Source organism: Thamnophis sirtalis, unplaced genomic scaffold (assembly GCF_051295495.1).
Source record: "Thamnophis sirtalis isolate CommonGarterSnake01/CBP01778 unplaced genomic scaffold, rThaSir2_p1.2 scaffold_5, whole genome shotgun sequence".
Classification (NCBI taxonomy): Eukaryota; Metazoa; Chordata; class Lepidosauria; order Squamata; family Natricidae; genus Thamnophis; species Thamnophis sirtalis.
In genome coordinates, this window is record NW_028261385.1 from 1,046,197 (window position 1) to 1,068,658 (window position 22,462).

Consider the following 22,462-nt stretch of genomic DNA (forward strand, 5'->3'; position numbering starts at 1 on the left):
GGAGACAGGATAGCAGTCTTCCAATATCTCCCACAAAGAAGAGGGAGTCAAACTATTCTCCAAGGCACCTGAGGGTAGAACAAGAAGCAATGGGTGGAAACTAATCAAGGAGAGAAGCAACCTGGAATGGAGACGGGGAGGCCTGGTAGTATCTTCTAATCCTTGGGGGGCCACCAGGAGGAAGTCATCCGTTTACTCTCCGTAGCACCTGAGCGCAGGAAAAGAAGCAATGGGCAGAAAGTCCTCAGAAGGAGATCCAACCTACAAGAGTTAATTTCCTGATGGAAATGGAATCGTTTGACACCTGGAGTCACTAGATGCTTTCGAGAGAAAGTCTTATTATTTAACAGAACAGAATAACAGAGGAAGAGAGTTGGAAGGGACCTTGGAGGTCTTCTAGTCCAGCCCCCTGCTCAACCAAGAGACCCTCTTCCATTCCAGACAAATGGTTGTCCAACCCCTCCTTCAAACCCCCCAGGGATGAAGCAACTACAACTTCTGGAGGCAAAGTGTTCCACTGGCTGATGGTCAGGAAATGTCTCCTTAGTTGTAACCCTAAGCCTAACCCCTCGAAGATTGGAAGGCTGCTATCCTGTCTCCCCTGGTCCTTCTTTCTCTTAAAACTAGGCGTACCCAGTTCCTGCAACCGTTCTTCGTATGTTCTGCCCTCCAGTCCCCTAATCGTCTCTGCTGCTCTTCCCTGCACTCTTTCTAGCATAATTTGGGGAGAGTTAAAGAAAAAAAGAAAGAAACAGCCCAGCCTCACCGCGAAATATCCTGATTTAATAGTGCCAGGACCTGGGCAGAGCAGGAAAGAACCACGGCCGCCCATCACGAGGAGCAGTAGAGACTCGGTGGTGCTGGGGAAGTGCCCTCACAGCCCCCTTCTCTGAGGAAGGGTCTCGCCTCTTGCGGGCACTCAGGGCACGGAGCCTCCGGTTCCGCAGAGGGCTTTTGAGAAGGGGAGACGTCCTGGCTTAACCGGTTGCCAGCATCACCGTCTTAATGGAGCCGGGCAGCCACAGTGGCATCCTGCCCGAGGTCAGGCAGTTCCTGTCAAGGACAGGCCCCTCTTCCTCTGCCTCTGGGGTGGTTCTCCTCCAGGCTCTCTTCGGGTTCTCCCTCTGCCTCAGGCACCAACAGAGCCACCGTCTGCCTTAGGGGGCCTCCTTGGCCTCCAGCTTGTAATGGTGCTCAGGGAGCTTCCTCAGACGTTCTGCGGCCTGTGGGGAGAGAAAGCAGCATGGAGGGAGAAGGAGGAAAGGGGTGCAGGCAGGGGGCCTTCCTCTTTCTTTTCCAGGCTGCAGGGGGCTTTAGTGAATGCTCCCCCCCCCCAAAAAAAGAAACAAAACTCAAGGACTTCTCCTGTCCTTCCTGGCTCCTTCGGTATCTCCACAGTTTATTATAGGAGGTCTCCAAACTTGGCAACTTTACGACTTGGGGACTTCAAGTCCCAGAATCCCTCAGCCAGCTGGCTGAGGGATTCTGGGAATTGAAGTCGCCAAGTCTTAAGGCTGAGGGATTCTGGAGTTGAAGTCCACAAGTCTTAAGGCTGAGGGATTCTGGGAGTTGAAGTCGCCAAGTCTTAAGGCTGAGGGATTCTGGGAGTTGAAGTCCACAAGTCTTAAGGCTGAGGGATTCTGGGAGTTGAAGTCCACAAGTCTTAAGGCTGAGGGATTCTGGGAGCTGAAGTCACTAAGTCTTAAGGCTGAGGGATTCTGGGAGTTGAAGTCACTAAGTCTTAAAGCTGAGGGATTCTGGGGGTTGAAATCCACAAGTCTTAAGGCTGAGGGATTCTGGGAGTCCACATCTTAAATGTTTTGAAAGCCCCTCGTTTTATCACAACCCTTTCCCTTAGAGCTCTGTGACTGCTTAGCAACTTTAATGTCCGAAAAGCAGCGTTTGGCCACTAACTGTGAAGACTCCCCTCCCAAAGGCCACACAACGCCCCAGAGTAGGGTCCCCCCCCCCCTCTTTCAACAACCCTCAGCCTTTCCCTGCCGATTCCCAGGGATCAGTTCAGCCAACTCAATGCTGGAATTTTAAACTTGGAAGCTCCTTGGTGCTCTCTGGGATTGTTTTCTTGCAGACCTTTCATTACCCAACCAGCATGGATGATGTTGCCTAGTTTGGTCATGAAACGTCTGCAACAAAACAAGCAATCTCAGAGAGCACCAAGGACTTCACAATCCTCCTGTTCTCCCCCCCCCCCAACTCCCCCTTCTCCTCCTCTTCTTCCTCTCCCTTCTAGCACTGATGAGGTTAACTAGTTGGGTGATGAAACGTCCACAAGAAAACCACCAAGCTCAGAGAGCACCAAGGACCCCTCAGTCCTCGTCCTCTTCCTCCCTCCTCCTTTTCCTCCTCCTCCCTCCTCCTCTTCCTCTTCCTCCTCTCCACACACTACACCCCTTCTAGCCCTGATGAGGTTACCTGGATGGGCCATGAAACGTCTAGAAGAAACCCATCAAGCTCGGAGAGCCCCCAGGGACCCTCCTTCCCACCCTGGGCTGCAAATACCCGGTTTCACTTTGAAGCTCTTTCCAAGGAGAGTTGCAGACCGTCCCCTGCAGCCCCTCACCTGCTCCGGGGTCAGGTCCCTCTGCGCCTGAGCCAGCATCTCGTAGCCCACCATGAATTTACGGACGGTGGCGGAGCGCAGCAGAGGAGGGTAGTAGTGGGCGTGGAGCTGCCAGTGCCTGCAGTCAGCCTCCAGGTACGGCCCCGTGGGGGCCCCTGTGGGGAAGAGAGAGAGAGAGCAGGAAGCCAGGCTTTAGCCCAAGGGAGGGAGGCCGGGTGCCAGCAGGATTTGCTCCCTGGGGGGGCAGAGAGGAAGGAGGCGGCCAGGACGGAGAGAGAAGCCATAAAACCAACACCTGTGAGCTGCCCCTTTACAACCCGTGGACTTCGACTCCCAGAATTCCCCGGGGAGTTGAAGCCCACAAGTCTTAAGGCTGAGGGATTCTGGGAGTTGAAGTTCCCAAGTCTTAAAGGTCGGAGAGCCCACATGGAAAGGTGCTTCACATCCTCCTTTTCAATCTATGGCTCTCAGCCGGGGGGGGGGGGGGGGGGGAGGGGGGGAGTGGCTGGCGGTTTGCAAAAGTTGCCTGCTATAAACTCCTTTGGCCAAGGAATCCCTGCTGGTGGGGCCCAGGAGAAGCTCCGGCCCTTTGGAACATCTCGCCACCAGAGGGGAGACCCCTGCCGTCTTCTTGGGCATCAGGAAGGGCTCTAGGACTTGGTTATGCTTGGCTGGCATGGGCCCCACGGAAGATGTAGGGCTGGAGGCAGCTGGTAGAGAAGGCGCCACTGCTGCTCCCTCCTCCACCCCCAAAAGAGGCTTTGAGCCTCTTCTTCATCCTTTGAAACTTCTTGAGTCTGTTCATAATTGATAATTGCTTTTTATTTGGGGAGGTTTTATTATGTTGCAAGCCGCCCACTGTTGCTTTGAGATGTGAGATGAGACACATAGAGCCAAGGGAGGGAGGGAGGAGATGGGAATGAAGGGAGGGAGGGAGAAAGAAAGGGAGGAAGGAAGGAGGGAGAGAGGGAGGAAAGAAGGAGGGAGGGAAATCAGAGGCAGGGAGGGAGGGAGAGAGAGAAGGCAGAAAAACAGAGGCAGGGTGGGAAGGAGGGAGGGAGGGAAGGAAGGAAAACAGAGGCAGGCAGGGAGTAAGAAAGGAAGGAACGAAGGAGGGAGAGAGAGAGGGAGGAAAACAAGCAGGGTGAGAAGGAGGGAGGGGGGTAAGTAAGGAAGGAAAACAGAGGCAGGGAGGGAGGAAGAAAGAAAGGAACGAAGGAGGGAGGGAAATCAGAGGCAGGGAGGGAGGAAGAGAGGAAGGGAGAGAGAGAAGGTAGGAAAACAGAGGCAGGGGGGGAAGGAGGGAGGGAGGGAAGGAAGGAAAACAGAGGCAGGCAGGGAGAAAGAAAGGGAGGAAGGAAGGAGGGAAAGAGGGAGGAACGAAGGAACGAAGGAAGGAGGGAAATCAGAGGTAGGGAGGGAGGAAGAGAGGAAGGGAGAGGGAGAAGGGAGGAAAACAAGCAGGGTGGGAAGGAGGGAGGGGGGTAAGGAAGGAAGGAAAACAGGCAGGGAGGGAGGAAGAAAGAAAGGAAGGAAGGAAGGAGGGAGAAAGAGAGGGAGGAAAGAAGGAACGAAGGAGGGAGGGAAATCAGAGGCAGGGAGGGAGGAAGAGAGGAAGGGAGAGAGAGAAGGTAGGAAACAGAGGCAGGGGGGGAAGGAGGGAGGGAGGGAAGGAAGGAAAACAGAGGCAGGCAGGGAGAAAGAAAGGGAGGAAGGAAGGAGGGAAAGAGGGAGGAACGAAGGAACGAAGGAAGGAGGGAAATCAGAGGTAGGGAGGGAGGAAGAGAGGAAGGGAGAGGGAGAAGGGAGGAAAACAAGCAGGGTGGGAAGGAGGGAGGGGGGTAAGGAAGGAAGGAAAACAGGCAGGGAGGGAGGAAGAAAGAAAGGAAGGAAGGAAGGAGGGAGAAAGAGAGGGAGGAAAGAAGGAACGAAGGAGGGAGGGAAATCAGAGGCAGGGAGGGAGGAAGAGAGGAAGGGAGAGAGAGAAGGGAGGAAAACAGAGGCAGGGGGGGAAGGAGGGAGGGAGGGAAGGAAGGAAAACAGAGGCAGGCAGGGAGAAAGAAAGGGAGGAAGGAAGGAGGGAAAGAGGGAGGAACGAAGGAACGAAGGAAGGAGGGAAATCAGAGGTAGGGAGGGAGGAAGAGAGGAAGGGAGAGAGAGAAGGGAGGAAAACAAGCAGGGTGGGAAGGAGGGAGGGGGGTAAGGAAGGAAGGAAAACAGAGGCAGGGAGGGAGGAAGAAAGAAAGGAAGGAAGGAAGGAGGGAGAAAGAGAGGGAGGAAAGAAGGAACGAAGGAGGGAGGGAAATCAGAGGCAGGGAGGGAGGAAGAGAGGAAGGAGAGAGAGAAGGGAGGAAAACAGAGGCAGGGTGGGAAGGAGGGAGGGAGGGAAGGAAGGAAAACAGAGGCAGGGAGGGAGGAAGAAAGAAAGGGAGGAAGGAAGGAGGGAGGAAGAGAGGGAGGAAAGAAGGAACAAAGGAGGGAGGGAGGGAGGAAGAGAGGAAGGGGGGGAGGGAAGGAAGGAAAACAGAGGCAGGGTGGGAGAAAGGAAGGAAGGAACGAAGGAGGGAGAGAGAGAGGGAGGAAAACAAGCAGGGTGAGAAGGAGGGAGGGGGGTAAGTAAGGAAGGAAAACAGAGGCAGGGAGGGAGGAAGAAAGAAAGGAACGAAGGAGGGAGGGAAATCAGAGGCAGGGAGGGAGGAAGAGAGGAAGGGAGAGAGAGAAGGTAGGAAAACAGAGGCAGGGGGGGAAGGAGGGAGGGAGGGAAGGAAGGAAAACAGAGGCAGGCAGGGAGAAAGAAAGGGAGGAAGGAAGGAGGGAAAGAGGGAGGAACGAAGGAACGAAGGAAGGAGGGAAATCAGAGGTAGGGAGGGAGGAAGAGAGGAAGGGAGAGGGAGAAGGGAGGAAAACAAGCAGGGTGGGAAGGAGGGAGGGGGGTAAGGAAGGAAGGAAAACAGGCAGGGAGGGAGGAAGAAAGAAAGGAAGGAAGGAAGGAGGGAGAAAGAGAGGGAGGAAAGAAGGAACGAAGGAGGGAGGGAAATCAGAGGCAGGGAGGGAGGAAGAGAGGAAGGGAGAGAGAGAAGGGAGGAAAACAGAGGCAGGGGGGGAAGGAGGGAGGGAGGGAAGGAAGGAAAACAGAGGCAGGCAGGGAGAAAGAAAGGGAGGAAGGAAGGAGGGAAAGAGGGAGGAACGAAGGAACGAAGGAAGGAGGGAAATCAGAGGTAGGGAGGGAGGAAGAGAGGAAGGGAGAGAGAGAAGGGAGGAAAACAAGCAGGGTGGGAAGGAGGGAGGGGGGTAAGGAAGGAAGGAAAACAGAGGCAGGGAGGGAGGAAGAAAGAAAGGAAGGAAGGAGGGAGGGAGAAAGAGAGGGAGGAAAGAAGGAACGAAGGAGGGAGGGAAATCAGAGGCAGGGAGGGAGGAAGAGAGGAAGGGAGAGAGAGAAGGGAGGAAAACAGAGGCAGGGTGGGAAGGAGGGAGGGAGGGAAGGAAGGAAAACAGAGGCAGGGAGGGAGAAAGAAAGAAAGGGAGGAAGGAAGGAGGGAGGAAGAGAGGGAGGAAAGAAGGAACAAAGGTGGGAGGGAGGAAGAGAGGGAGGGAGGGAGGGAGGGAAGGAAGGAAAACAGAGGCAGGGTGGGAGAAAGGAAGGAAGGGGGAGAGAGGGAGGGAAGAGAGGGAGAGAGGAGGGAAGAAAGAAAGAATAAAAAAGAGAGAAAGAACGAGAAAGAAAGAGAAAGGAAGGAAGGAAGGAAGGAAGGAAGGAAGGAAGGAAGGAAGGAAGGAAGGAAGGAAGGAAGGAAAGGCCTCCCAATCCCGAGAAGGCATCTCCCAAGACCGCTGCTTCCTGCCTGCCCCGTGCCCAAGCCCTCTTGCCCTCTCCCCGAAGCTCACCATGCCAACCCATGGAGTAAGGGAAGGAAACCTGGAAGAGATTGTCGTATCGGGTGAGGAGCCTCTTCATGATGGAGGCCAGGCCTGCAAAAAAGGAGGCTCAGAGGAGTCAGCACCCACCAAGCCACCCCCCAACCCAACCCCCCCTGCCAACAGTTGGGCTGGAGCCCCCACCCAAAGCAGCCCCATTTGCACATCTCTGAAGGGAGTGGGGGTTTGCAGCCAGGGGAGGAGGAGGAGGAGGAGGAGGAGGAGGAGGAGGAGGAGGAGGAGGAGGAGGAGGAGGAGGAGGAGGAGGAGGAGGAGGAGGAGGAGGAGGAGGAGGAGGAGACTGTGAAATCCTTGATGGCCTCTCAATTTGGAACTTTGCTTTCATGACCCAACTAGGTAACATCATCAGTGCTCGGAGGGAATGTGGAGAAGAGGAGGAGGAGGATTGTGGGGCTCTTGGGGCTCCCTTGGTTGTTTTCTTGCAGACATTTCATTACCCAACGTGGTAACATCATCAGTGCTAGAAGGGAAGGCTATCTGTTTGTAGCAGCTTTCTCTCTCTGTGTTGGTGGGGGTGTTGTTGTTGCAAGAAAACCACCAAGCTCAGAGAGCACTAAGGGCCCCACTGTCCTCCTCCTCCTCCTCCTCCTCCTCCTCCTCCTCCTCCTCCTCCTCCTCTCATTAAACAGCTGCAAGAAAATAGCCAATCTCAGAGAGAACCAAAGACCACACTGTCCCTCTCCTCCTCCTCCTCCTCCTCCTCCTCTCAACATCTTTTTTATAGTGTGTTGACCAAAACTCTTCCTTCTCCATCTTCTTTTCCTCCTCCTCCTCCATCTCTTCCTCCTCCTCTCATTAAAGAAAACAGCCAACCTCAGAGAGCACCAAGAACCCCACCCCTACTTCTCCTCCACCACTACCATCTCTTCCTCCTCCTCCTCCTCCTCCTCTTCCTCTCATTAAACCTCTGCAAGAAAACGGCAGAGCTCAGGCAGCATCGAAGGACCCCACAGATCCCTCCCGAGCCCACCGCCCAAGGCCCCCCTCTCTCCACCGTCCACTCGCTTACTGTCTCTCTCGCCCTCCCGCAGCTCCTCCAGCCGGCAGACGTGTCTCCGAGGGAGCAGGAGGGTCTGGAAGGGCCACACGGCCCAGTAGGGCACCACCACCAGCCAGTCCGCATTTTCCACCACAACCCGTTCCTGCAAAGGAGCTCCAGATCAGCCTCGGAGCCGGCATCCCCCAGTGGAGTCCGGCCCCCTCTTGCCTAACGGGCCAGGGGTCCCCACCTTCCGCTCGGCCTCCAGCCGGGCATAGTCCAGCAGCATGGGGGCAGAATTCTCCTGGTAGTACTTCCGCTGGGACTTGTCCTCCAGCGAGGCTTCGTTGGGCAGGAAGTTACTAGCCCAGATCTGCAAAGAACGGAGAGTCAGCGGGAGGACTGCCGTATTTTTCGGACTACAAGACGCACCGATGTCTAAGACACACCAAGATTTCAAACAGATAAGTAAGAAAAAAACGGTCTTGTCCTCCCTGGCCCCCAGGAACACTCTGCAGGCTTCAGCAGGGCTGGGGGGGAGGCAAAAACACCTCCATTTTTGCAAAATATGGGCAGAAAATGGGCCATTTTGAGAAAATTGGCATTTTTGCCTTCCACCAGCCCCGCTGAAGCCTGCAGAGGGCTCCTGGGATCTGGAGGAAGGCAAAAATGCCTCCGTTTTTGAAAAAAATGCACTGTTTTTTTTTTTTTTTTGCAAAAATGGGATGTTGGGGGGGGGAGCTTCAGGATGCCAAAAATGGCTGTGTATAAGACGCACCAATATTTCCACTCTCTTGGGGGGGGGGTGCATCTTATACTCTGAAAAATACGGTAGGTATGTCTAATGAAGAGAAGGACCAGGAGTGGCATGATGGCAGCCTTCCAATATTTGAAGGGCTCCTACAAAAAAGAGGGGGTGAAGCTATTCTCCAAAGCCCCCGAAGGCCGGAGAAGCCACGGATGGAAACTAATCAAGGAGAGAAGCAACCTAGAACCAAGGAGAAATGTCCTGACAGTGAGAACAATTAACCAGTGGGACTACTTGCCACCAGAACCTGTGGGTGCTTCATCCCTGGAGGTTTTTAAAAAGAGCAGACAGCCACTTGTCTGAAATGGTATAAGGTCTCCTGTACGAGCAGAGGTTAGAATGGTTGGACTAGAAGACCTCCAAAGTCCCTTCCAAATCTTTTATTCTGTTACTCTAATTTCTGCTGACTGCCGGTTGACAGCAGTTTGAATCTCACCAGGCTCAAGGTTGACCCAGCCTTCCCTCCTTCCAAGCCCTCAACAGAATGAGGACCCAGATGGTTGGGGGAAGAGGCTGACTCTGTAAACCACTTAGAGAGGGGTTGTAAAGCATTGGGAAGTAGTATGTAAGTCTAAGGCCTTCCTTCCTTCCTTCCTTCCTTCCTTCCTTCCTTCCTTCCTTCCTTCCTTCCTTCCTTCCTTCCTTCCTTCCTTCCTTGATTACAATTTTCAAGATCCATTACTGGCAGTGATGGCGGGCGATGGAGAAGATTGGGGAAGTTGGATCCACAGTGCAGGGATTACAATGCAATATTGCAGACTGACTCTGCCCATAGCCAAGAGTTCGATCCTGACTGACTGAAGGTTAACCCGGCCTTCCATCCTTCTGAGGTCAGTAAATGAATAAATGGTAAAATGAGGACCCAGATTGTTGGGGGCAAGAGGCTGACTCTGTAAACCGCTTAGAGAGGGCTGTGAAGCAGTGCGAAGTGGAATATAAGTCTTAAGTGCTATTGCTATGAACCAATGGAACAGATGTTGCCTCCAGAGGTTGTGGGTTCTCCACCACTGGACATTTTTAAGAAGAGACTGGACAGCCATTTGTCGGAGATGTATAAGGTCAATCTAAGGTCTCCGGCTTGAGCAGGGGTTGGACTAGAAGACCTCCAAGGCCCCTTCCAGCTCTATTCTGAAGGAATGATATACAGTTACATCCAGTCCCAGGACTCTAGGTTCTACAATTTCCGAACGCCCAGCCACGTGCAACAGCCTAGAGCAGTGTTTCCCAACCTTGGCAACTTGAAGATGTCTGGACCTCAACTCCCAGAATTCCCCAGCCAGCATTCGCTGGCTGGGGAATCCTGGGAGTTGAAGTCCGGACATCTTCAAGTTGCCAAGGTTGGGAAACACTGGCCTAGAGACTAGAGAGCTCCATGCTTGTGCCTTGCAGCTGAGAGCAGCCCATTTGCAAGCGCACACTGCCACCCTGTGGCTCTGGAACAGCCACAACTACAAAGCTCTCCGTCAGAGCTTTGACAAGTGGGGTCTGCGACAACTCGCCACAGCCAATCCCCCACTGACAAGGGGCTGTGCACAACTGGCCTCAGGAGAAGCCCCCATTGCAATCTCGCTGCGGGGCAAGAGTTACGCTAATCTCAAAGAAAGGGTGGAACAGAATAATCGTCAAACTATCATCGTCAAACATTGTCAACCTGTCAAACCGTTCCCCAAGGCTGCGTTACTATTAGTCTTCTCATCGTTCCTATCCCCCATCTCCTCCTCCCACTTGTGACTGCAGGACTGTAACTTTGTGGCTTGTATCCTTACGATTTATATTCTTTCCAAATTGGCTTATTTGTACCCTGCGACTAACATTAAGTGTTGATTCTTGACGAATGTATCTCGTCTTTTTATGCACACTGAGAGCAGATGCACCAAAGGAAATTCCTTGTGTGGCCAATGAAGAATTCTATTCTATTCCATTCCAATTCTATTCTCTATCCTATCCTATCCTATCCTGAGTATCCAACGATACCCAGTTGTATCTGTCTGCCCTGTGCCAACTCAGTGAAGCGGTTGACGTGATGTGCCAGTGCCTGGACGCTGTCAGGGTCTGGATGGGGGTTAACAAGCTTGTGCTCAATCCAGACAAGACCGAGTGGCTGTTGTGTTTCCCTCCCAAAAAATTGGTTAGTATTCCATCACTCAGGCTGGGGGGGTGAAATTTTATACCCCTCAGAGAGGGTTCGCAATTTGGGAGTCCTCCTGGATCCACAGCTATCATTTGACCACCACCTGACGGCTGTGACTAGGGGGGCATTCGCCCAGGTTCGCCTGGTGCGCCAGTTGCGACCCTACCTGAACCGGGAGGCACTCACAACAGTCACTCACGCCCTTGTGACCTCAAGACTGGACTACTGCAATGCGCTCTACATGGGGCAGCCCTTGAAGAGCATTCGGAGACTTCAGCTTGTCCAGAATGCAGCCGCGCGAGCGATTGTGGGTGTACCTCGATACGCCCACGTTACACCTATCCTCCGCGAGCTGCACTGGCTTCTAATCGGTCTCCGGATACGCTTCAAGGTGCTAGTTATTACTTATAAAGCCCTTCATGGTATTGGACCTGGGTACTTGAGAGACCTCCTGCTGCCAATTACCTCCCAAAGACCCATTAGATCTCACAGGGTTGGCCTCCTCCGGGTTCCGTCTACCAGCCAATGCCATCTGGCTACGACCCGGGGGAGGGCCTTCTCTGTGGCAGCTCCGGCCCTCTGGAACGAACTCCCCGCGGAGATTCGGACCCTCACCTCTCTCCAGGCCTTCCGGAAAGCCGTTAAAATCTGGCTGTGTTGGAAGGCCTGGGGTTGATGAGCTCCCTTCCCCTCTCGACAGGTGTGGTTGTTGGTTATTTTAAATGCTTGTCTTGTATTTGTATGTTCCCTTTCCCACTTGAGTTGTTCGCCGCCCTGAGTCCCTGCAGGGAATAGGGCGGCATATAAATAAAACAAAACTTCAAACTATCCTATTTTCTGTTCTGTTCTATTCTATTCTCTATTCTATTCTATTCTCTATTATATTATAATTCTGTTGTATTATAATTCTATTCTATTCCATATTTTTAATTCATATTCTATTCTCTATCCTATTCTATTCCATCCTATTTTCTGTTCTGTTCTATTCTCTATTATATTCTGTTCTTAATTTTAAAACGGGGTAAAATTCATTTAATAAATGTCTCGCTTGGCAACGGGAAATATTGGGCCCGTTTGCGGTCTTAAGACAAGGACTAACTGTAAACCAAAAACGGTTTTTGTCTAAGGCAGGGGTGGTTAACCTTTTTATACCTACCACCCAGTTTTGTATCTCTGTTAGTAGTAAAGTTTTCTAAGCGCCCACCGGTTCCACAGTCATGGTGATTTATAAAGTAGGGAAGTAACTTTACTTTATAACATTTATAAAGCAGAGCTACAGCAAACCCCTTCTGCCCACCGTGAAAGCTGGAATGCCCACTAGTGGGCGCTAGGCACCAGGTTGACTCCCACTGATCTAAGGGAAAACTTCCTTACATGGATATTCCATTTCTATAGCAATAGCAATAGCAATAGCAGTAGACTTATATACCGCTTCATAGGCCTTTCAGGCCTCTCTAAGCGGTTTACAGAGAGTCAGCATATTGCCCCCAACAATCTGGGTCCTCATTTTACCCACCTCGGAAGGATGGAAGGCTGAGTCAACCCTGAGCCGGTGAGATTTGAACCGCTGACCTGCTGATCTAGCAGTAGCCTGCAGTGCTGCATTTAACCACTGCGCCACCTTGGCTCTTATTTCATTTCTCCCTTTGGAAAAGAGCAGCCCCCCCCCACCCCACCCTTGGAAACAAATCCTTGCCCCCACCCTCCCTTTTCGGCAAGAGATCCCACCGCTACCCCCGCCTCCAACTGCCCTCACCTGTCAGGCTTCAAAAATGAAGAAGAAAAGAAAAGAACCCCCTTTGAAGTGCCTTGATCAAAGGCCTCCCCCAGACAAGCATCTCAATCAAAATATTATGGAATTGAACAAAACCCTCTGAATAATCCCAAGAATAATTTATGCCCTGCCCTTCCACTTCTGGATTGTTTAGCTTCAAACTTCGGCAAACCAGAAAGGCTGGAATGAATGTCAAGAGTTTGCTGCAGCAATCACATCCAGAAAGCACACACAGGAAACTGATTGAGCAGGATTCATTAACTTCTCCTTGGAAAGTATGCAGTGGGGGACCCCAAGGCTCTGCTTTAGGCCCAGGACTCTTCAACATCTTCATCAATGATTTGGATGAGGGAATAAATAGGGAATTCATCACATTTGCAGATGACACCAAGCTGGCAGGAATAGCCAACGAGAAGACTTAAGGCTTAAGATACAGAAGGATCTTGACAAACTTGAACATTGGGCACTATCTAAGAAAATGAAATTCAATGATGAAAAGAGTCAGGTTCTACATTTAGGCAACAAAAACGAAATGCACAGGTACAGGATAGGTGGTACCTTGCTCAACAGTAGTAACTGTGAGAGGGATCTTGGAGTCCTAGTGGAGAACCATTTAAATAGGAGCCAGCCGTGTGCAGCAGCTGCCAAAAAAGCCAACACAGTTCTAGGCTGCATCAACAGAGGGAGAGAATCAAGATCACGTGAAGGGTTAATGCCACTTTATAAGGCCTTGGGAAGGCCACACTTGGAATATCTGCATTCAGTTTTGGTCACCATGACGTAGAAAAGAATGTGGAGACTCTAGAAAGAGGGCAGAGAAGAGCAACAAAGAGGATCAGGGGACTAAAACATATGAAGAAAGGTTGCAGGGATTGAGTATGTCTAGTTTAATGAAAAGAAGGACTAAGGGAGACAGGATAGCATCTTCCAACATCTCAGGGGCTGCCCCAAAGAAGAGGGAGTGAAAGCTATTCTCCAAAGCTGCAACACTGGAACTTTTTAAGAAGATGTTGGATAACTATTTGTCTGAAATGTTATAGGGTTTCCTGCCAAAGCAGGGGGTTGGACTAGAAGACCTCCAAGGTCACTTCCAACTCTGTTATTCTATTCTATTCTATCTAATATAACACATGAGTTCCCACCCCCCAAAAAAGAGGGTGAAAATCTGGGTGCGTCTTGTACACCGAACGTAGCCCCACCGACCCCCACCTGAGGCCAAAACTGCAATGCATGGAGACAGCGATGGTCTGTGGCAATCCCTGCAGCCTGGAGCAGCTGATTGGAGGGGTATTCCGGCAGTCCGATCCACCCACCAATCAGCTGTGCTGAATCAGGCTGCAATAAGTGCTGAAGCTGACCTGGCTGGTCAGAGCTTTCATTCAGAAAGCACCCTCAAGTAAGCAGGATTCAAAATAATAATAATATACAATACAAAAGCAGGTTTTCCAAGGTAGCAGTAAATGCAAGCAAAACACAAGCAGTTTCACTTTCAGTTCTCTGCTGAGCTGGGATCCTTCCTGTCTCCTTGTTGCTCCCACAGCAAATTTCAGAGTCCAAATAGCCCTCATTGGCTGACTTAGTTGCTATGCCTATTCATTGGCTGATCTTGTTACCATGTGTCAGCTGAGCACCATGGATGCTGTTAGGCAGATACAGAATTTTTCTTCTTCTTATCTTCCTGCCCAAAAACTAAGGTGCGTCTTATACTCCGGAGCATCTTATACTCTGAAAAATACGGTATATACAATACCAAGAGTGGTTCTTCCAACGTGGTACAAGCAAAACAAAAGCAGTTTCACTTCTAGTGGCAGGCAAATAGTTTACAGCTCTGCACAGACTCAGAGCTACAGAGCTAAGCCACGCCCAGGCTCCAAAGTGTTTCAGCTCCCATTGGCTGACCTTGTTACGAAGCCCGATCCCAGTTCATGAATATATCTATTCTGACAATGATTTTTAAAAATAAAAAATAAACAAACACCATCGTCAAATGTCCAGGTAAGTTTTTAAAAAAAGATTTGGTAGTGGGCTGCGACACAGGAGATGGGGACCCCTGTTCAAGAGCCTGGAGATGTCCTTCAAAAAACATCTTCTGATGATCGGACCTTGGGCGACAGCTCTGTTGCAAAATTCAGGGGGGGAATCTCCTTACCTGACAATGAGGGTGGGAATTCGAACAACCCATCATGGCTCCCTTGTTCTCAAAGATCTGGAAACCAAAATAAACAAGGTAAAGGTTTCCCTTGCACATATGTGCTAGTCGTTCCCAACTCCAGGGGGCAGTGCTCATCTCCGTTTCAAAGCCGAAGAGCCAGCTCTGTCCGAAGACGTCTCCGTGGTCATGTGGCTGGCATGATTAAATGCCGAAGGCACACGGAACGCTGTTCCCTTCCCACCAAAGGTGGTCCCTATTTTTCTCCTTGCATTTTTATGTGCTTTCGAACTGCTAGGTTGGCAGAAGCTGGGACAAGTCACGGGAGCTCACACGGCGCTAGGAATTCGAACCACCGAACTGCCGACCTTTCTGATCGACAAGCTCAGCATCTTAGCCACCGAGCATCCCTTTTAAACAAGGAGACAGAACAACAAACAAAACAACAGGATCGTTTGGTTTACATCAGGGGTTTCCAACCTTGGCCACCTTAAGACTTGTGGACTTCGACACCCAGTGTCAGGCCTGCAAGCCATCTTTTCTTTTGGATCTTTGGCCTGCCACATTTCCTATTAGTCTCCTATGCATTTTCTATGGTGGGGAAATGGGGGGTGGTGGTTTAGAATTTAGAATTTATTTGTGATTTATAGGTCGCCCTTTTCCCTGAGGGGACTCAGGGCGGCTTACAGTTCATGGGAAGGGGGGTGCAAGATAAAACATAAGACAGTGCGTAAATAAAAATAAAACAATAAAACACAACTTTCATTCAGCATTCGGGTGGGGCGGATGAAAATCTTATCCCCAGGCCTGACGGGACAGCCAGATCTTGAGGGCTGTGCGGAAGGTCTGGACGGTGGTGAGGGTGCGAATCTCCACGGGGAGATCATCCCAAAGGGTCGGAGCTGCTACTGAGAAGGCTCTCCTCCGCGTAGTCGCCAGTCGGCACTGACTGGCCGATGGAACTCGGAGGAGGCCTAATCTGTGCGATCTAATCGGTCGAAGGGAGGTAATCGGCAGGAGGCGGTCTCTTGTACGGAGTTAGATGATATGCAGCCATAACAACATTCTTTCCAGAAAGCCAAGGTCATTATCCTTTGTCTTTGCACGTGGCCGGAACTGGGTGGGTGGAACTGCCAGCATGGCGGTGGGAGATTGGACCATGGGATGGGCTGGTGGGCATGAGGACAAGATCTTGAACTTTCAACTGGGTGGGGAAAACCGGGAAGCCTTCAGATTCGGGTTTTCCCAGATGTGCCAACGTGGCTCTCTTCATCAATTGGAGCTTTGAGGAATCCTTTGCCTCGGACTCCGATTTACCTTTGGATGCTATTTGGAACCTTGACACTCAGAATTCCTCAGGCAATGTTACGATGTGAGGACTTCGACTCCCAGAATTCCCCAGTCAGACAGCAAGTTGCTAAGGTTGAAAAACACTTGGACCACACTGGTGTAGGATTTAAACTGGGCACAGCAGAGGAAAGGCTGGGCCACCATCCCTGGCAGAGATACTCACCTGCACCCAGGTGTAAGAGGCACCCAACTCGACCGCTATCTCCACCCACTTGTCAATCACCCGGCGGATCTCAGCAAGAGACATGAGGGGCAGAGTCAGGTCAGTCCAAGGATGGAAGCACATGACTTTGCTGGAGAGAAGAGCGGGAGGGAGGGAGGGACAAAATGAGGCAACAACAGAAAGTACCATCCCTGAATTCCATCTACGCAGGTGACCCTTATCTTAAAGGAGAGAAAGGGGGAAGCAGAGAAGGAGCAATACTCCATCCCCGGCCTATTTGGTTCTGAGGGGTCCCTGGTGCTCTCTCAGCTTGGGGGTTTTCTTGCAGACGTTTCATGACCCAACTAGGTCACATCATCAGTGCTAGAAGGGAGGGAGGTATGAGGAGGAGGGGGAGAAGGGGGAGGAGAAGGGGGAGGAGGATCTAGCTATCTACCTACCTACCTACCTACCTACCTACCTACCTACCTACCTACCTACCTATGGTGGTTAAAATGCAGTATTGCAGAACTAACTCACTGCTCACTCCAGCATTTCAAGCTTGACCGGTTCAAGGTTGACTCAGCCTTCCGTCCTTCCATGGTCAGTAAAATGAGGACCCAGATTGTTGGGGGCCATAGGCTGACTCTGTAAACCGCTTAGAGAGGGCTGTAGAGTACTGTGAAGAGGTATATATAAGTCTAAGTGCTATTGCTATCTATCTATCTATCTATCTATCTATCTATCTATCTATCTATCTATCTATCTATCTATCTATCCCGCCCTCCCTCCCTCCCTCCGTCTATCACAATAGCACCTAGACTTATATACTGCTTCACAGAGCTTTCCAGCCCTCTCTAAGCAGTTTACAGAGTCAGCCTCTTGCCCCAAACAATCTGGGTCCTATTTTACTGACCTCGGAAGGATGGAAGTCTCAGTCAAGATTGAACCTGGTGGGATTCGAACTGCCAAATTGCAGACAAGCAGCAGTCAGCAGAAGTAACCTGAAGTCCTGCACTCTAACCACTGCACCACCAGGTAGGTAGGTGGGTGGGTGGGTGGGTGGGTGGGTGGGAGGGAGGGAGGGAGGGAGGGAGGGAGGGAGGGAAGGAAGGAAGGAAGGAAGGAAGGAAGGAAGGAAGGAAGGAAGGAAGGAAGGAAGGAAGGAAGGAGGGAAAAATAGGGAGGGAAGGAAAAATGCAAGGAGGGAGGAAGGAATAACAATAGGAGACTTAAGATACCACTTCACAGTGCTTTCCAGCCCTCTTTGAGTGGTTTATAGAGTCAGCAAATCGCCCCCAACAATTTGGGTCCTCATTTTACGGACCTCAGAAGGATGAAAGGCTGAGTCGACTTTGAGCCTGGTGAGATTCAAACTGGCGAACTGCAGTCAGCTGGCAGTCAGCAGAAGTAGCCTGCATTACTGTACTCTAACCACTGCGCCACCATGGCTTATAGTTCATAACATCATAAAATGGAAATAACAGCTGAAAGCAATTCCCCTTCCGGGGTTAATGAGACTTAGCTCAGGGCAACAAAGAGCAGGCTAGACTTACCACACGCCTCGCGCTGACGCTGAACGCAACAAGGGATGTTCGTCGGGCTCTGCAGGAGAAGAATGTCCGTCAATAAGAAAAAGGAGGTATAATTAAGAGAAAACGGGAGGCAGGTATCCATGGACCAACTAGCGAACGCAAAAGAAATAAACACTCTCAGGATATTTGAACTCCTCAAAAGTACAACTTTATTGGATACACCATCTCAGAACTGCAGAAGCAAAACCAGCTCTGGGGTTTCCCGCCCAAATATTCGCTTAATGAAACAATAAATTCCCTTTCTCCCCACCCCTGGGTGATCCCACTGTCCAATGATGAGACGTCCTCTTGCTATGGGAACAGTCCATCTCTTTCTCCAGCACCTGCAGCTGTGACCTTGATGGTTTCCGGGCTCTCAGGCTCTCCACACACCCATTCTCAGCATTCAGTTTCCCTCTTCCCTCCTCCCGCTTGAGTGACAAGTTGAAGAGCGATGGAAGCTCAGAATAAGCAATTCAATCTTGACCGCAGGATGGCGAGTCCTGTCAAACTGATTAATTCAGTCTGGCAGGGTCCATGAGGAAGGCCTCCTCTCCTGTGGCTCCTCCTTCTGAACATCTTCCTCCCTCTGCCTCCGTGTGAGTTTGGTCCCAACCCTCCTACCTTTTCATAAGGGCCTTAAAGACCTGATTGGTTGGCTCCCCAACAGGGGGACAGCACGGTGGAGGGGATTTTATCGAGTAAAGACGGATCCCACCTCTCCCCCATCTCCCATTCCACCCCAGCTCTCCCCCCCACCCCCGCGTGTCCTCAGATTTTAATGATTGGGTTTTAATGTATTCATGTTTTAATGCGGCGTTTCTCAGCCTGTGCAATAACTTCAACTCCCCAAATTCCCCAGCCATACCCCTTAAAGCTGCAGAGGTTGAGAAACACTGTTGCAATGTATATATGTATAGATACATTTGTCAGCCTGCAGCATCTTTTCTTTTGGGTCCTGGGGCTGCCACACTTTCTATTATTCTACTGCCTCTTTTTCTATGGTGGGGAAATGGGAGGGAGGGATTGTACAGAGTTAGATGATATGCAGCCATAACAACATTCTTTCTAGAAAGCCAAGGTCATTATCCTTTGTCTCTGCACCTCTGCACCTGACCGGAACTGAATGGGTGGAACTGCCAGCATGGCAGTGGGAGATTGGACCATGGGATGGATTTGTGGTGTGTGTGTGTGTGTGTGTAAGATCTTGAACTTTCAACTGGATGGGAAAACCAGGAAGCTTTCACATTCGGAATTTCCCAGATGTGCCAACGTGGCTCTCTTAATAAATTGGAATAAAAGGAATCCTTTGCCTTGGACTCTGATTTAATTTTGGATGCTATTTGAAACCCTGACAACATTTTTATGACTGTAAGCCACCCAGAGTTACCCAGAGTAAGATAAGATGGGCAGGCAATATTTATTTATTTGTTTCTTTGAAAACGCCCAAATAAATAAATACATGGCAAATGTTTGAAGGGGATTCGCCTTAAATCCCACCCTTAGGTGTCTCACAAGGAAGTCCCCAATTAGAGACTGGCTGCTCTGATGTACATTTCAGACAATGGAAGAAACAAATAAGCTACGGTGAGTTCTCAACTAACAGCCATTCATTTACTGACCCTTCAAAGTTGTAACAAGTGAAAAAAGTGACTTATAGGATGAACAAATGCATTTTGCAGTTTTTTGTTCGGTCCCATTTAAACTAACATCTGAAGGACAGGGAGAGATACACCCCCCTGGCACCACCAAGCCAACATTCTTGGCTTAGTGTCTATGGAGATCCTCAGTCATCCCAGGTCATGGTTACCCCAAAGATGCTTTTTCAAGAGGCAATTGGACTTTCTGGTTCTTCTTTGAAGACGTTTCGCTTCTCATCCAAGAAGCTTCTTCAGCTCTGACTGGATGGTTGGAAGGATTTATATTCCTTGCAGACAGCTGGTCATTTGCATCCTTTTTGAAGAGCCGTTGAGGCCCCTTGGAGGCTCATCTGTGTCCTCGGGGCCACCTGAGTGGTGCAGACGGCCTTCCAGATCTTCCAAGGAGCTATTCTGACCTGGCCTTCCCAGAAGCAAGAAGCAAGACTCCCCACAAAGGAAAAAAAAAAACCCCTCTTTATTTACACATTGGGAATTAACTGCATTCACCAACAGAAAGTCCGGCCAAGAGTCCTGGTAAGAAGTCAACTGAAGCCATAGTCCTTATCAGCACGTTAGGATAAAGGCAAGATTGTGAGATCCCAGGCTGCAAATTAAGTCAGTTCAAACAGAGAAATAGACAAACCTCAGTTCTGGCAAGGCAGCCTTTGTGACATGAAACACGATGAGCAAAATCTTCAGAAATACGAACTGTTGTCCCTTACAACCACCACTCCACTTTCCTTCTATTTATTCCCCAGCCAGGGAGGGGCCATTCAGCGCCCACGTTTGATTTGCTTCCCAAGTCGACTCCTCATCCTCCGTTGTTCACCTCTCCTGACTGCTCTGCGCATATGTGCATCTGGCACAGACCCCAGCTGTTCTCCCTCCTCACTCAACTCAGCCTCCAAAGGCAATAGCAATAGTTAGGCTTATATACCACTTCATAGGGCTTTCAGCCCTCTCTAAGCGGTTTACAGAGTCAGCAAATTGCCCCCAACAACAATCTGGGTCCTCATTTTACCCACCTCGGAAGGATGGAAGGCTGAGTCAACCTTGAGCCTGGTGGGATTTGAACAGCCAAACTGCTGAACTGCAGTGCTGCATTTTAACCACTGCGCCACCTCGGCTCAGCTGCCTCTCCGGTGCCCGGGGAGTGTCAGATGGCCCTGGCTCTGTCTCTGATGCTGGGCATCCATCAGAGCCTTCTCCAGGCTCCAGACTTGGCCCACGTTCTTCCCCAACCTCCTCCTCATCCGGGTCTTGATGCCAGCTCTGCTGGCAGCTGGCAAGCCACAACAGGAGCCACACCTATTAGCACCACTCAAGTGACCCAATTGTGGTCGTAAGTCGAGGCACCCAGAGAGCAGCCCTGTGTTTCAGCAACCTCTCCCTGGGACCCAACAGGCCAACCTGGAGCCCAAAAGAGACGGGGGTGAATTTCAGCACCATGGAAAGCAACCGGCCATCGCCCTGATGAAGGGAAGGTGAGCTCTGGCCATCCTCCTGCCTAGACCACTGCAATGAGCTCTACGTGGGGCTACCCTCGAGGAGTGTCCAGACGTCTCACAAAGTGACCACCCTGAGGACAGAGACAAACCTCCAGGTGGCCTCAAGGACCCTCTCAAACGGTTGCAAATGACCAGCTGTCTGCAAGGAAGACCATAAATCCTTCCATTCCCCACCATCCAGTCAGAGCTGAAGGAGCTTCTCGGTCTTCAAAGAAAAAAACAATAAAATCCAGTTGTCTTATGAAGAAAAGAACAGACTTGGGGCATTCTTGGCTTAGCCAAAGACGAAAAGAGCTGTTCTTACCAGGTTCCGGAGCATCTGGTTGCAATGCAGGGAAATCATTGTCAAAGACGAATGTGCTCTCATAGTGAGGATTTACCTGCATGAGACAAAGAGTGAGGGGTTATTAAGATATTAGTTATATAATGAACTGTTTGGGGGGGGGGGTGTCCAAGATTTTTCCTCCTTTTTGGATAAGATCAAGGTGCCACAGGGGGTCCTCGGCATAAACCTTCCATTTGGAGACTGTTACTTACAATAGCACTGAAAAAACCCACCGGTTTTCACCCAATCCCCACAGCATCTCTGCGTTCGTGTGACCAGAATTCAGATGCTGGGCAACGGACTCATGTTAATCACGGTTTTCATTTATGTCCCGTGATCCCCTTCTGTGAGCTTCTGAGAAGCAGATTCTTTCTGTTCCCCAGGCTGCCTACCTTGCTGTTTGCCCGCGTGGCCCCAGGACACAAAGGGTTGGCCGGGTCATGGCGAGGGGGCTCCTCCTCGGGGGGCTTCTCCACCTGCCCTTGCCAGGGGCGCCGCATGCGGTGGGCAGAGACCAGCACCCAGTCCTCACGAAGAGGGTTGTAGCGCAGGTGTTGGTGCTCTGGGGAAGAGACGCGGGTGGTGAGGCTGGAAGGGGTCCCACCAGGTGATCAAGGGCCCTGCCGGGAAATGCTGCTCTCCAGCAACAGCCCCCCCATCCCCAGCAACAGCCCCCCCCCACCCAGAATAATCCAGTAAGACCCCACCCTCTGGGCTAGCCACTCCTCTCCATTAATAGGCCCCGCCTCACCAGGATAGCCCCTCCTCCCAAGCAAAAGGTCCACCCATCCAGAATAACCTTGCCCCTCCTGTCCAACAATAAGCCCCACCCTTCAGGATAGCGCTGCACCCAATAAGACCCCACACCTCCAGGCTAGCCCCGCCTCTCCAGCAATAGGCCCCGCCCCTACAGAATATCCCCTCCTCCTAAGCAACAGGCCCAGCCCATCCAAAATAACCCTGCACCCAGTAACTCCCCACCTCTCCTGGGCAGTTCCGCCTCTTCACTAACGGGCCATGCCCCTCCATGGTAGCTCCTCCTCCCAGGCCAGAATAACCTTGCCCCTCCTCCCCAGCAATAAGCCCCTCCCCTCCAGGATAGCTCCTCCTCCTAAGCAACGCCACGCCCCCCTCTTCTGAAGAACCAGATCCACTCGCTCCACCCACCCCACCCAAAAGCCCCGCCACTCTCGGACAGGCTCCGCCCCTTTTGCCAAGAAAGCCCGCCTCTCCCCTATCCAAGACTCCGGCGCCTCCCTAGCAGGAGACCACGCCCCCTTCCTCCGTCTCCTCCCCCTGCTGCTCCTCCCCCTATCAATAGGCTCCCCTTTCATGGGAAGCCCCGCCCGCGCCTGCGCAGTTTAGAAAGACCCCCTTCCCCCGCGGGAGGTGGGAGGGGGGCTGTGGGCAGCGCTGGTACCGCTGGGCTGGAACTTGGCAGCCGCCTCCATGCCTTCCGCCTGGCACGATCACCTTGAGGGACGGGGGGGGGAGTCGACGGAGGAAGAGCCACGTCTCCTCCGGCTAGCGCGCGATTGGCGGGCTGCGATGACGCCACCAGCGCG

General features: G+C 51.5%; 1 protein-coding gene across 2 annotated transcripts; it reads right to left on the reverse strand.

The window, feature by feature from the left end:
• Positions 1-6: 6 nt before the first annotated feature.
• LOC106551237 (galactose-1-phosphate uridylyltransferase) lies at positions 7-22,457 on the reverse strand. Of its 2 annotated transcripts, XM_087715179.1 has the most exons (11): positions 22,318-22,457; positions 21,290-21,459; positions 20,877-20,952; positions 17,407-17,455; positions 15,872-16,001; positions 14,359-14,415; positions 7,747-7,869; positions 7,527-7,659; positions 6,467-6,550; positions 2,582-2,736; positions 7-1,223 (listed from the first exon to the last, which is right to left on the reverse strand). In XM_087715179.1, exons 1-11 carry the CDS (start codon positions 22,346-22,348, stop codon positions 1,158-1,160), a joined length of 1,074 nt encoding a protein of 357 aa, XP_087571305.1. In that variant the 5' UTR covers positions 22,349-22,457; the 3' UTR covers positions 7-1,157. The 2 variants fall into 2 exon arrangements, with proteins under 2 accessions (XP_087571305.1, XP_087571304.1); XM_087715178.1 differs by lacking the exons at positions 7-1,223; positions 2,582-2,736 and having other exon boundaries at positions 5,942-6,550.
• Positions 22,458-22,462: the final 5 nt, after the last annotated feature.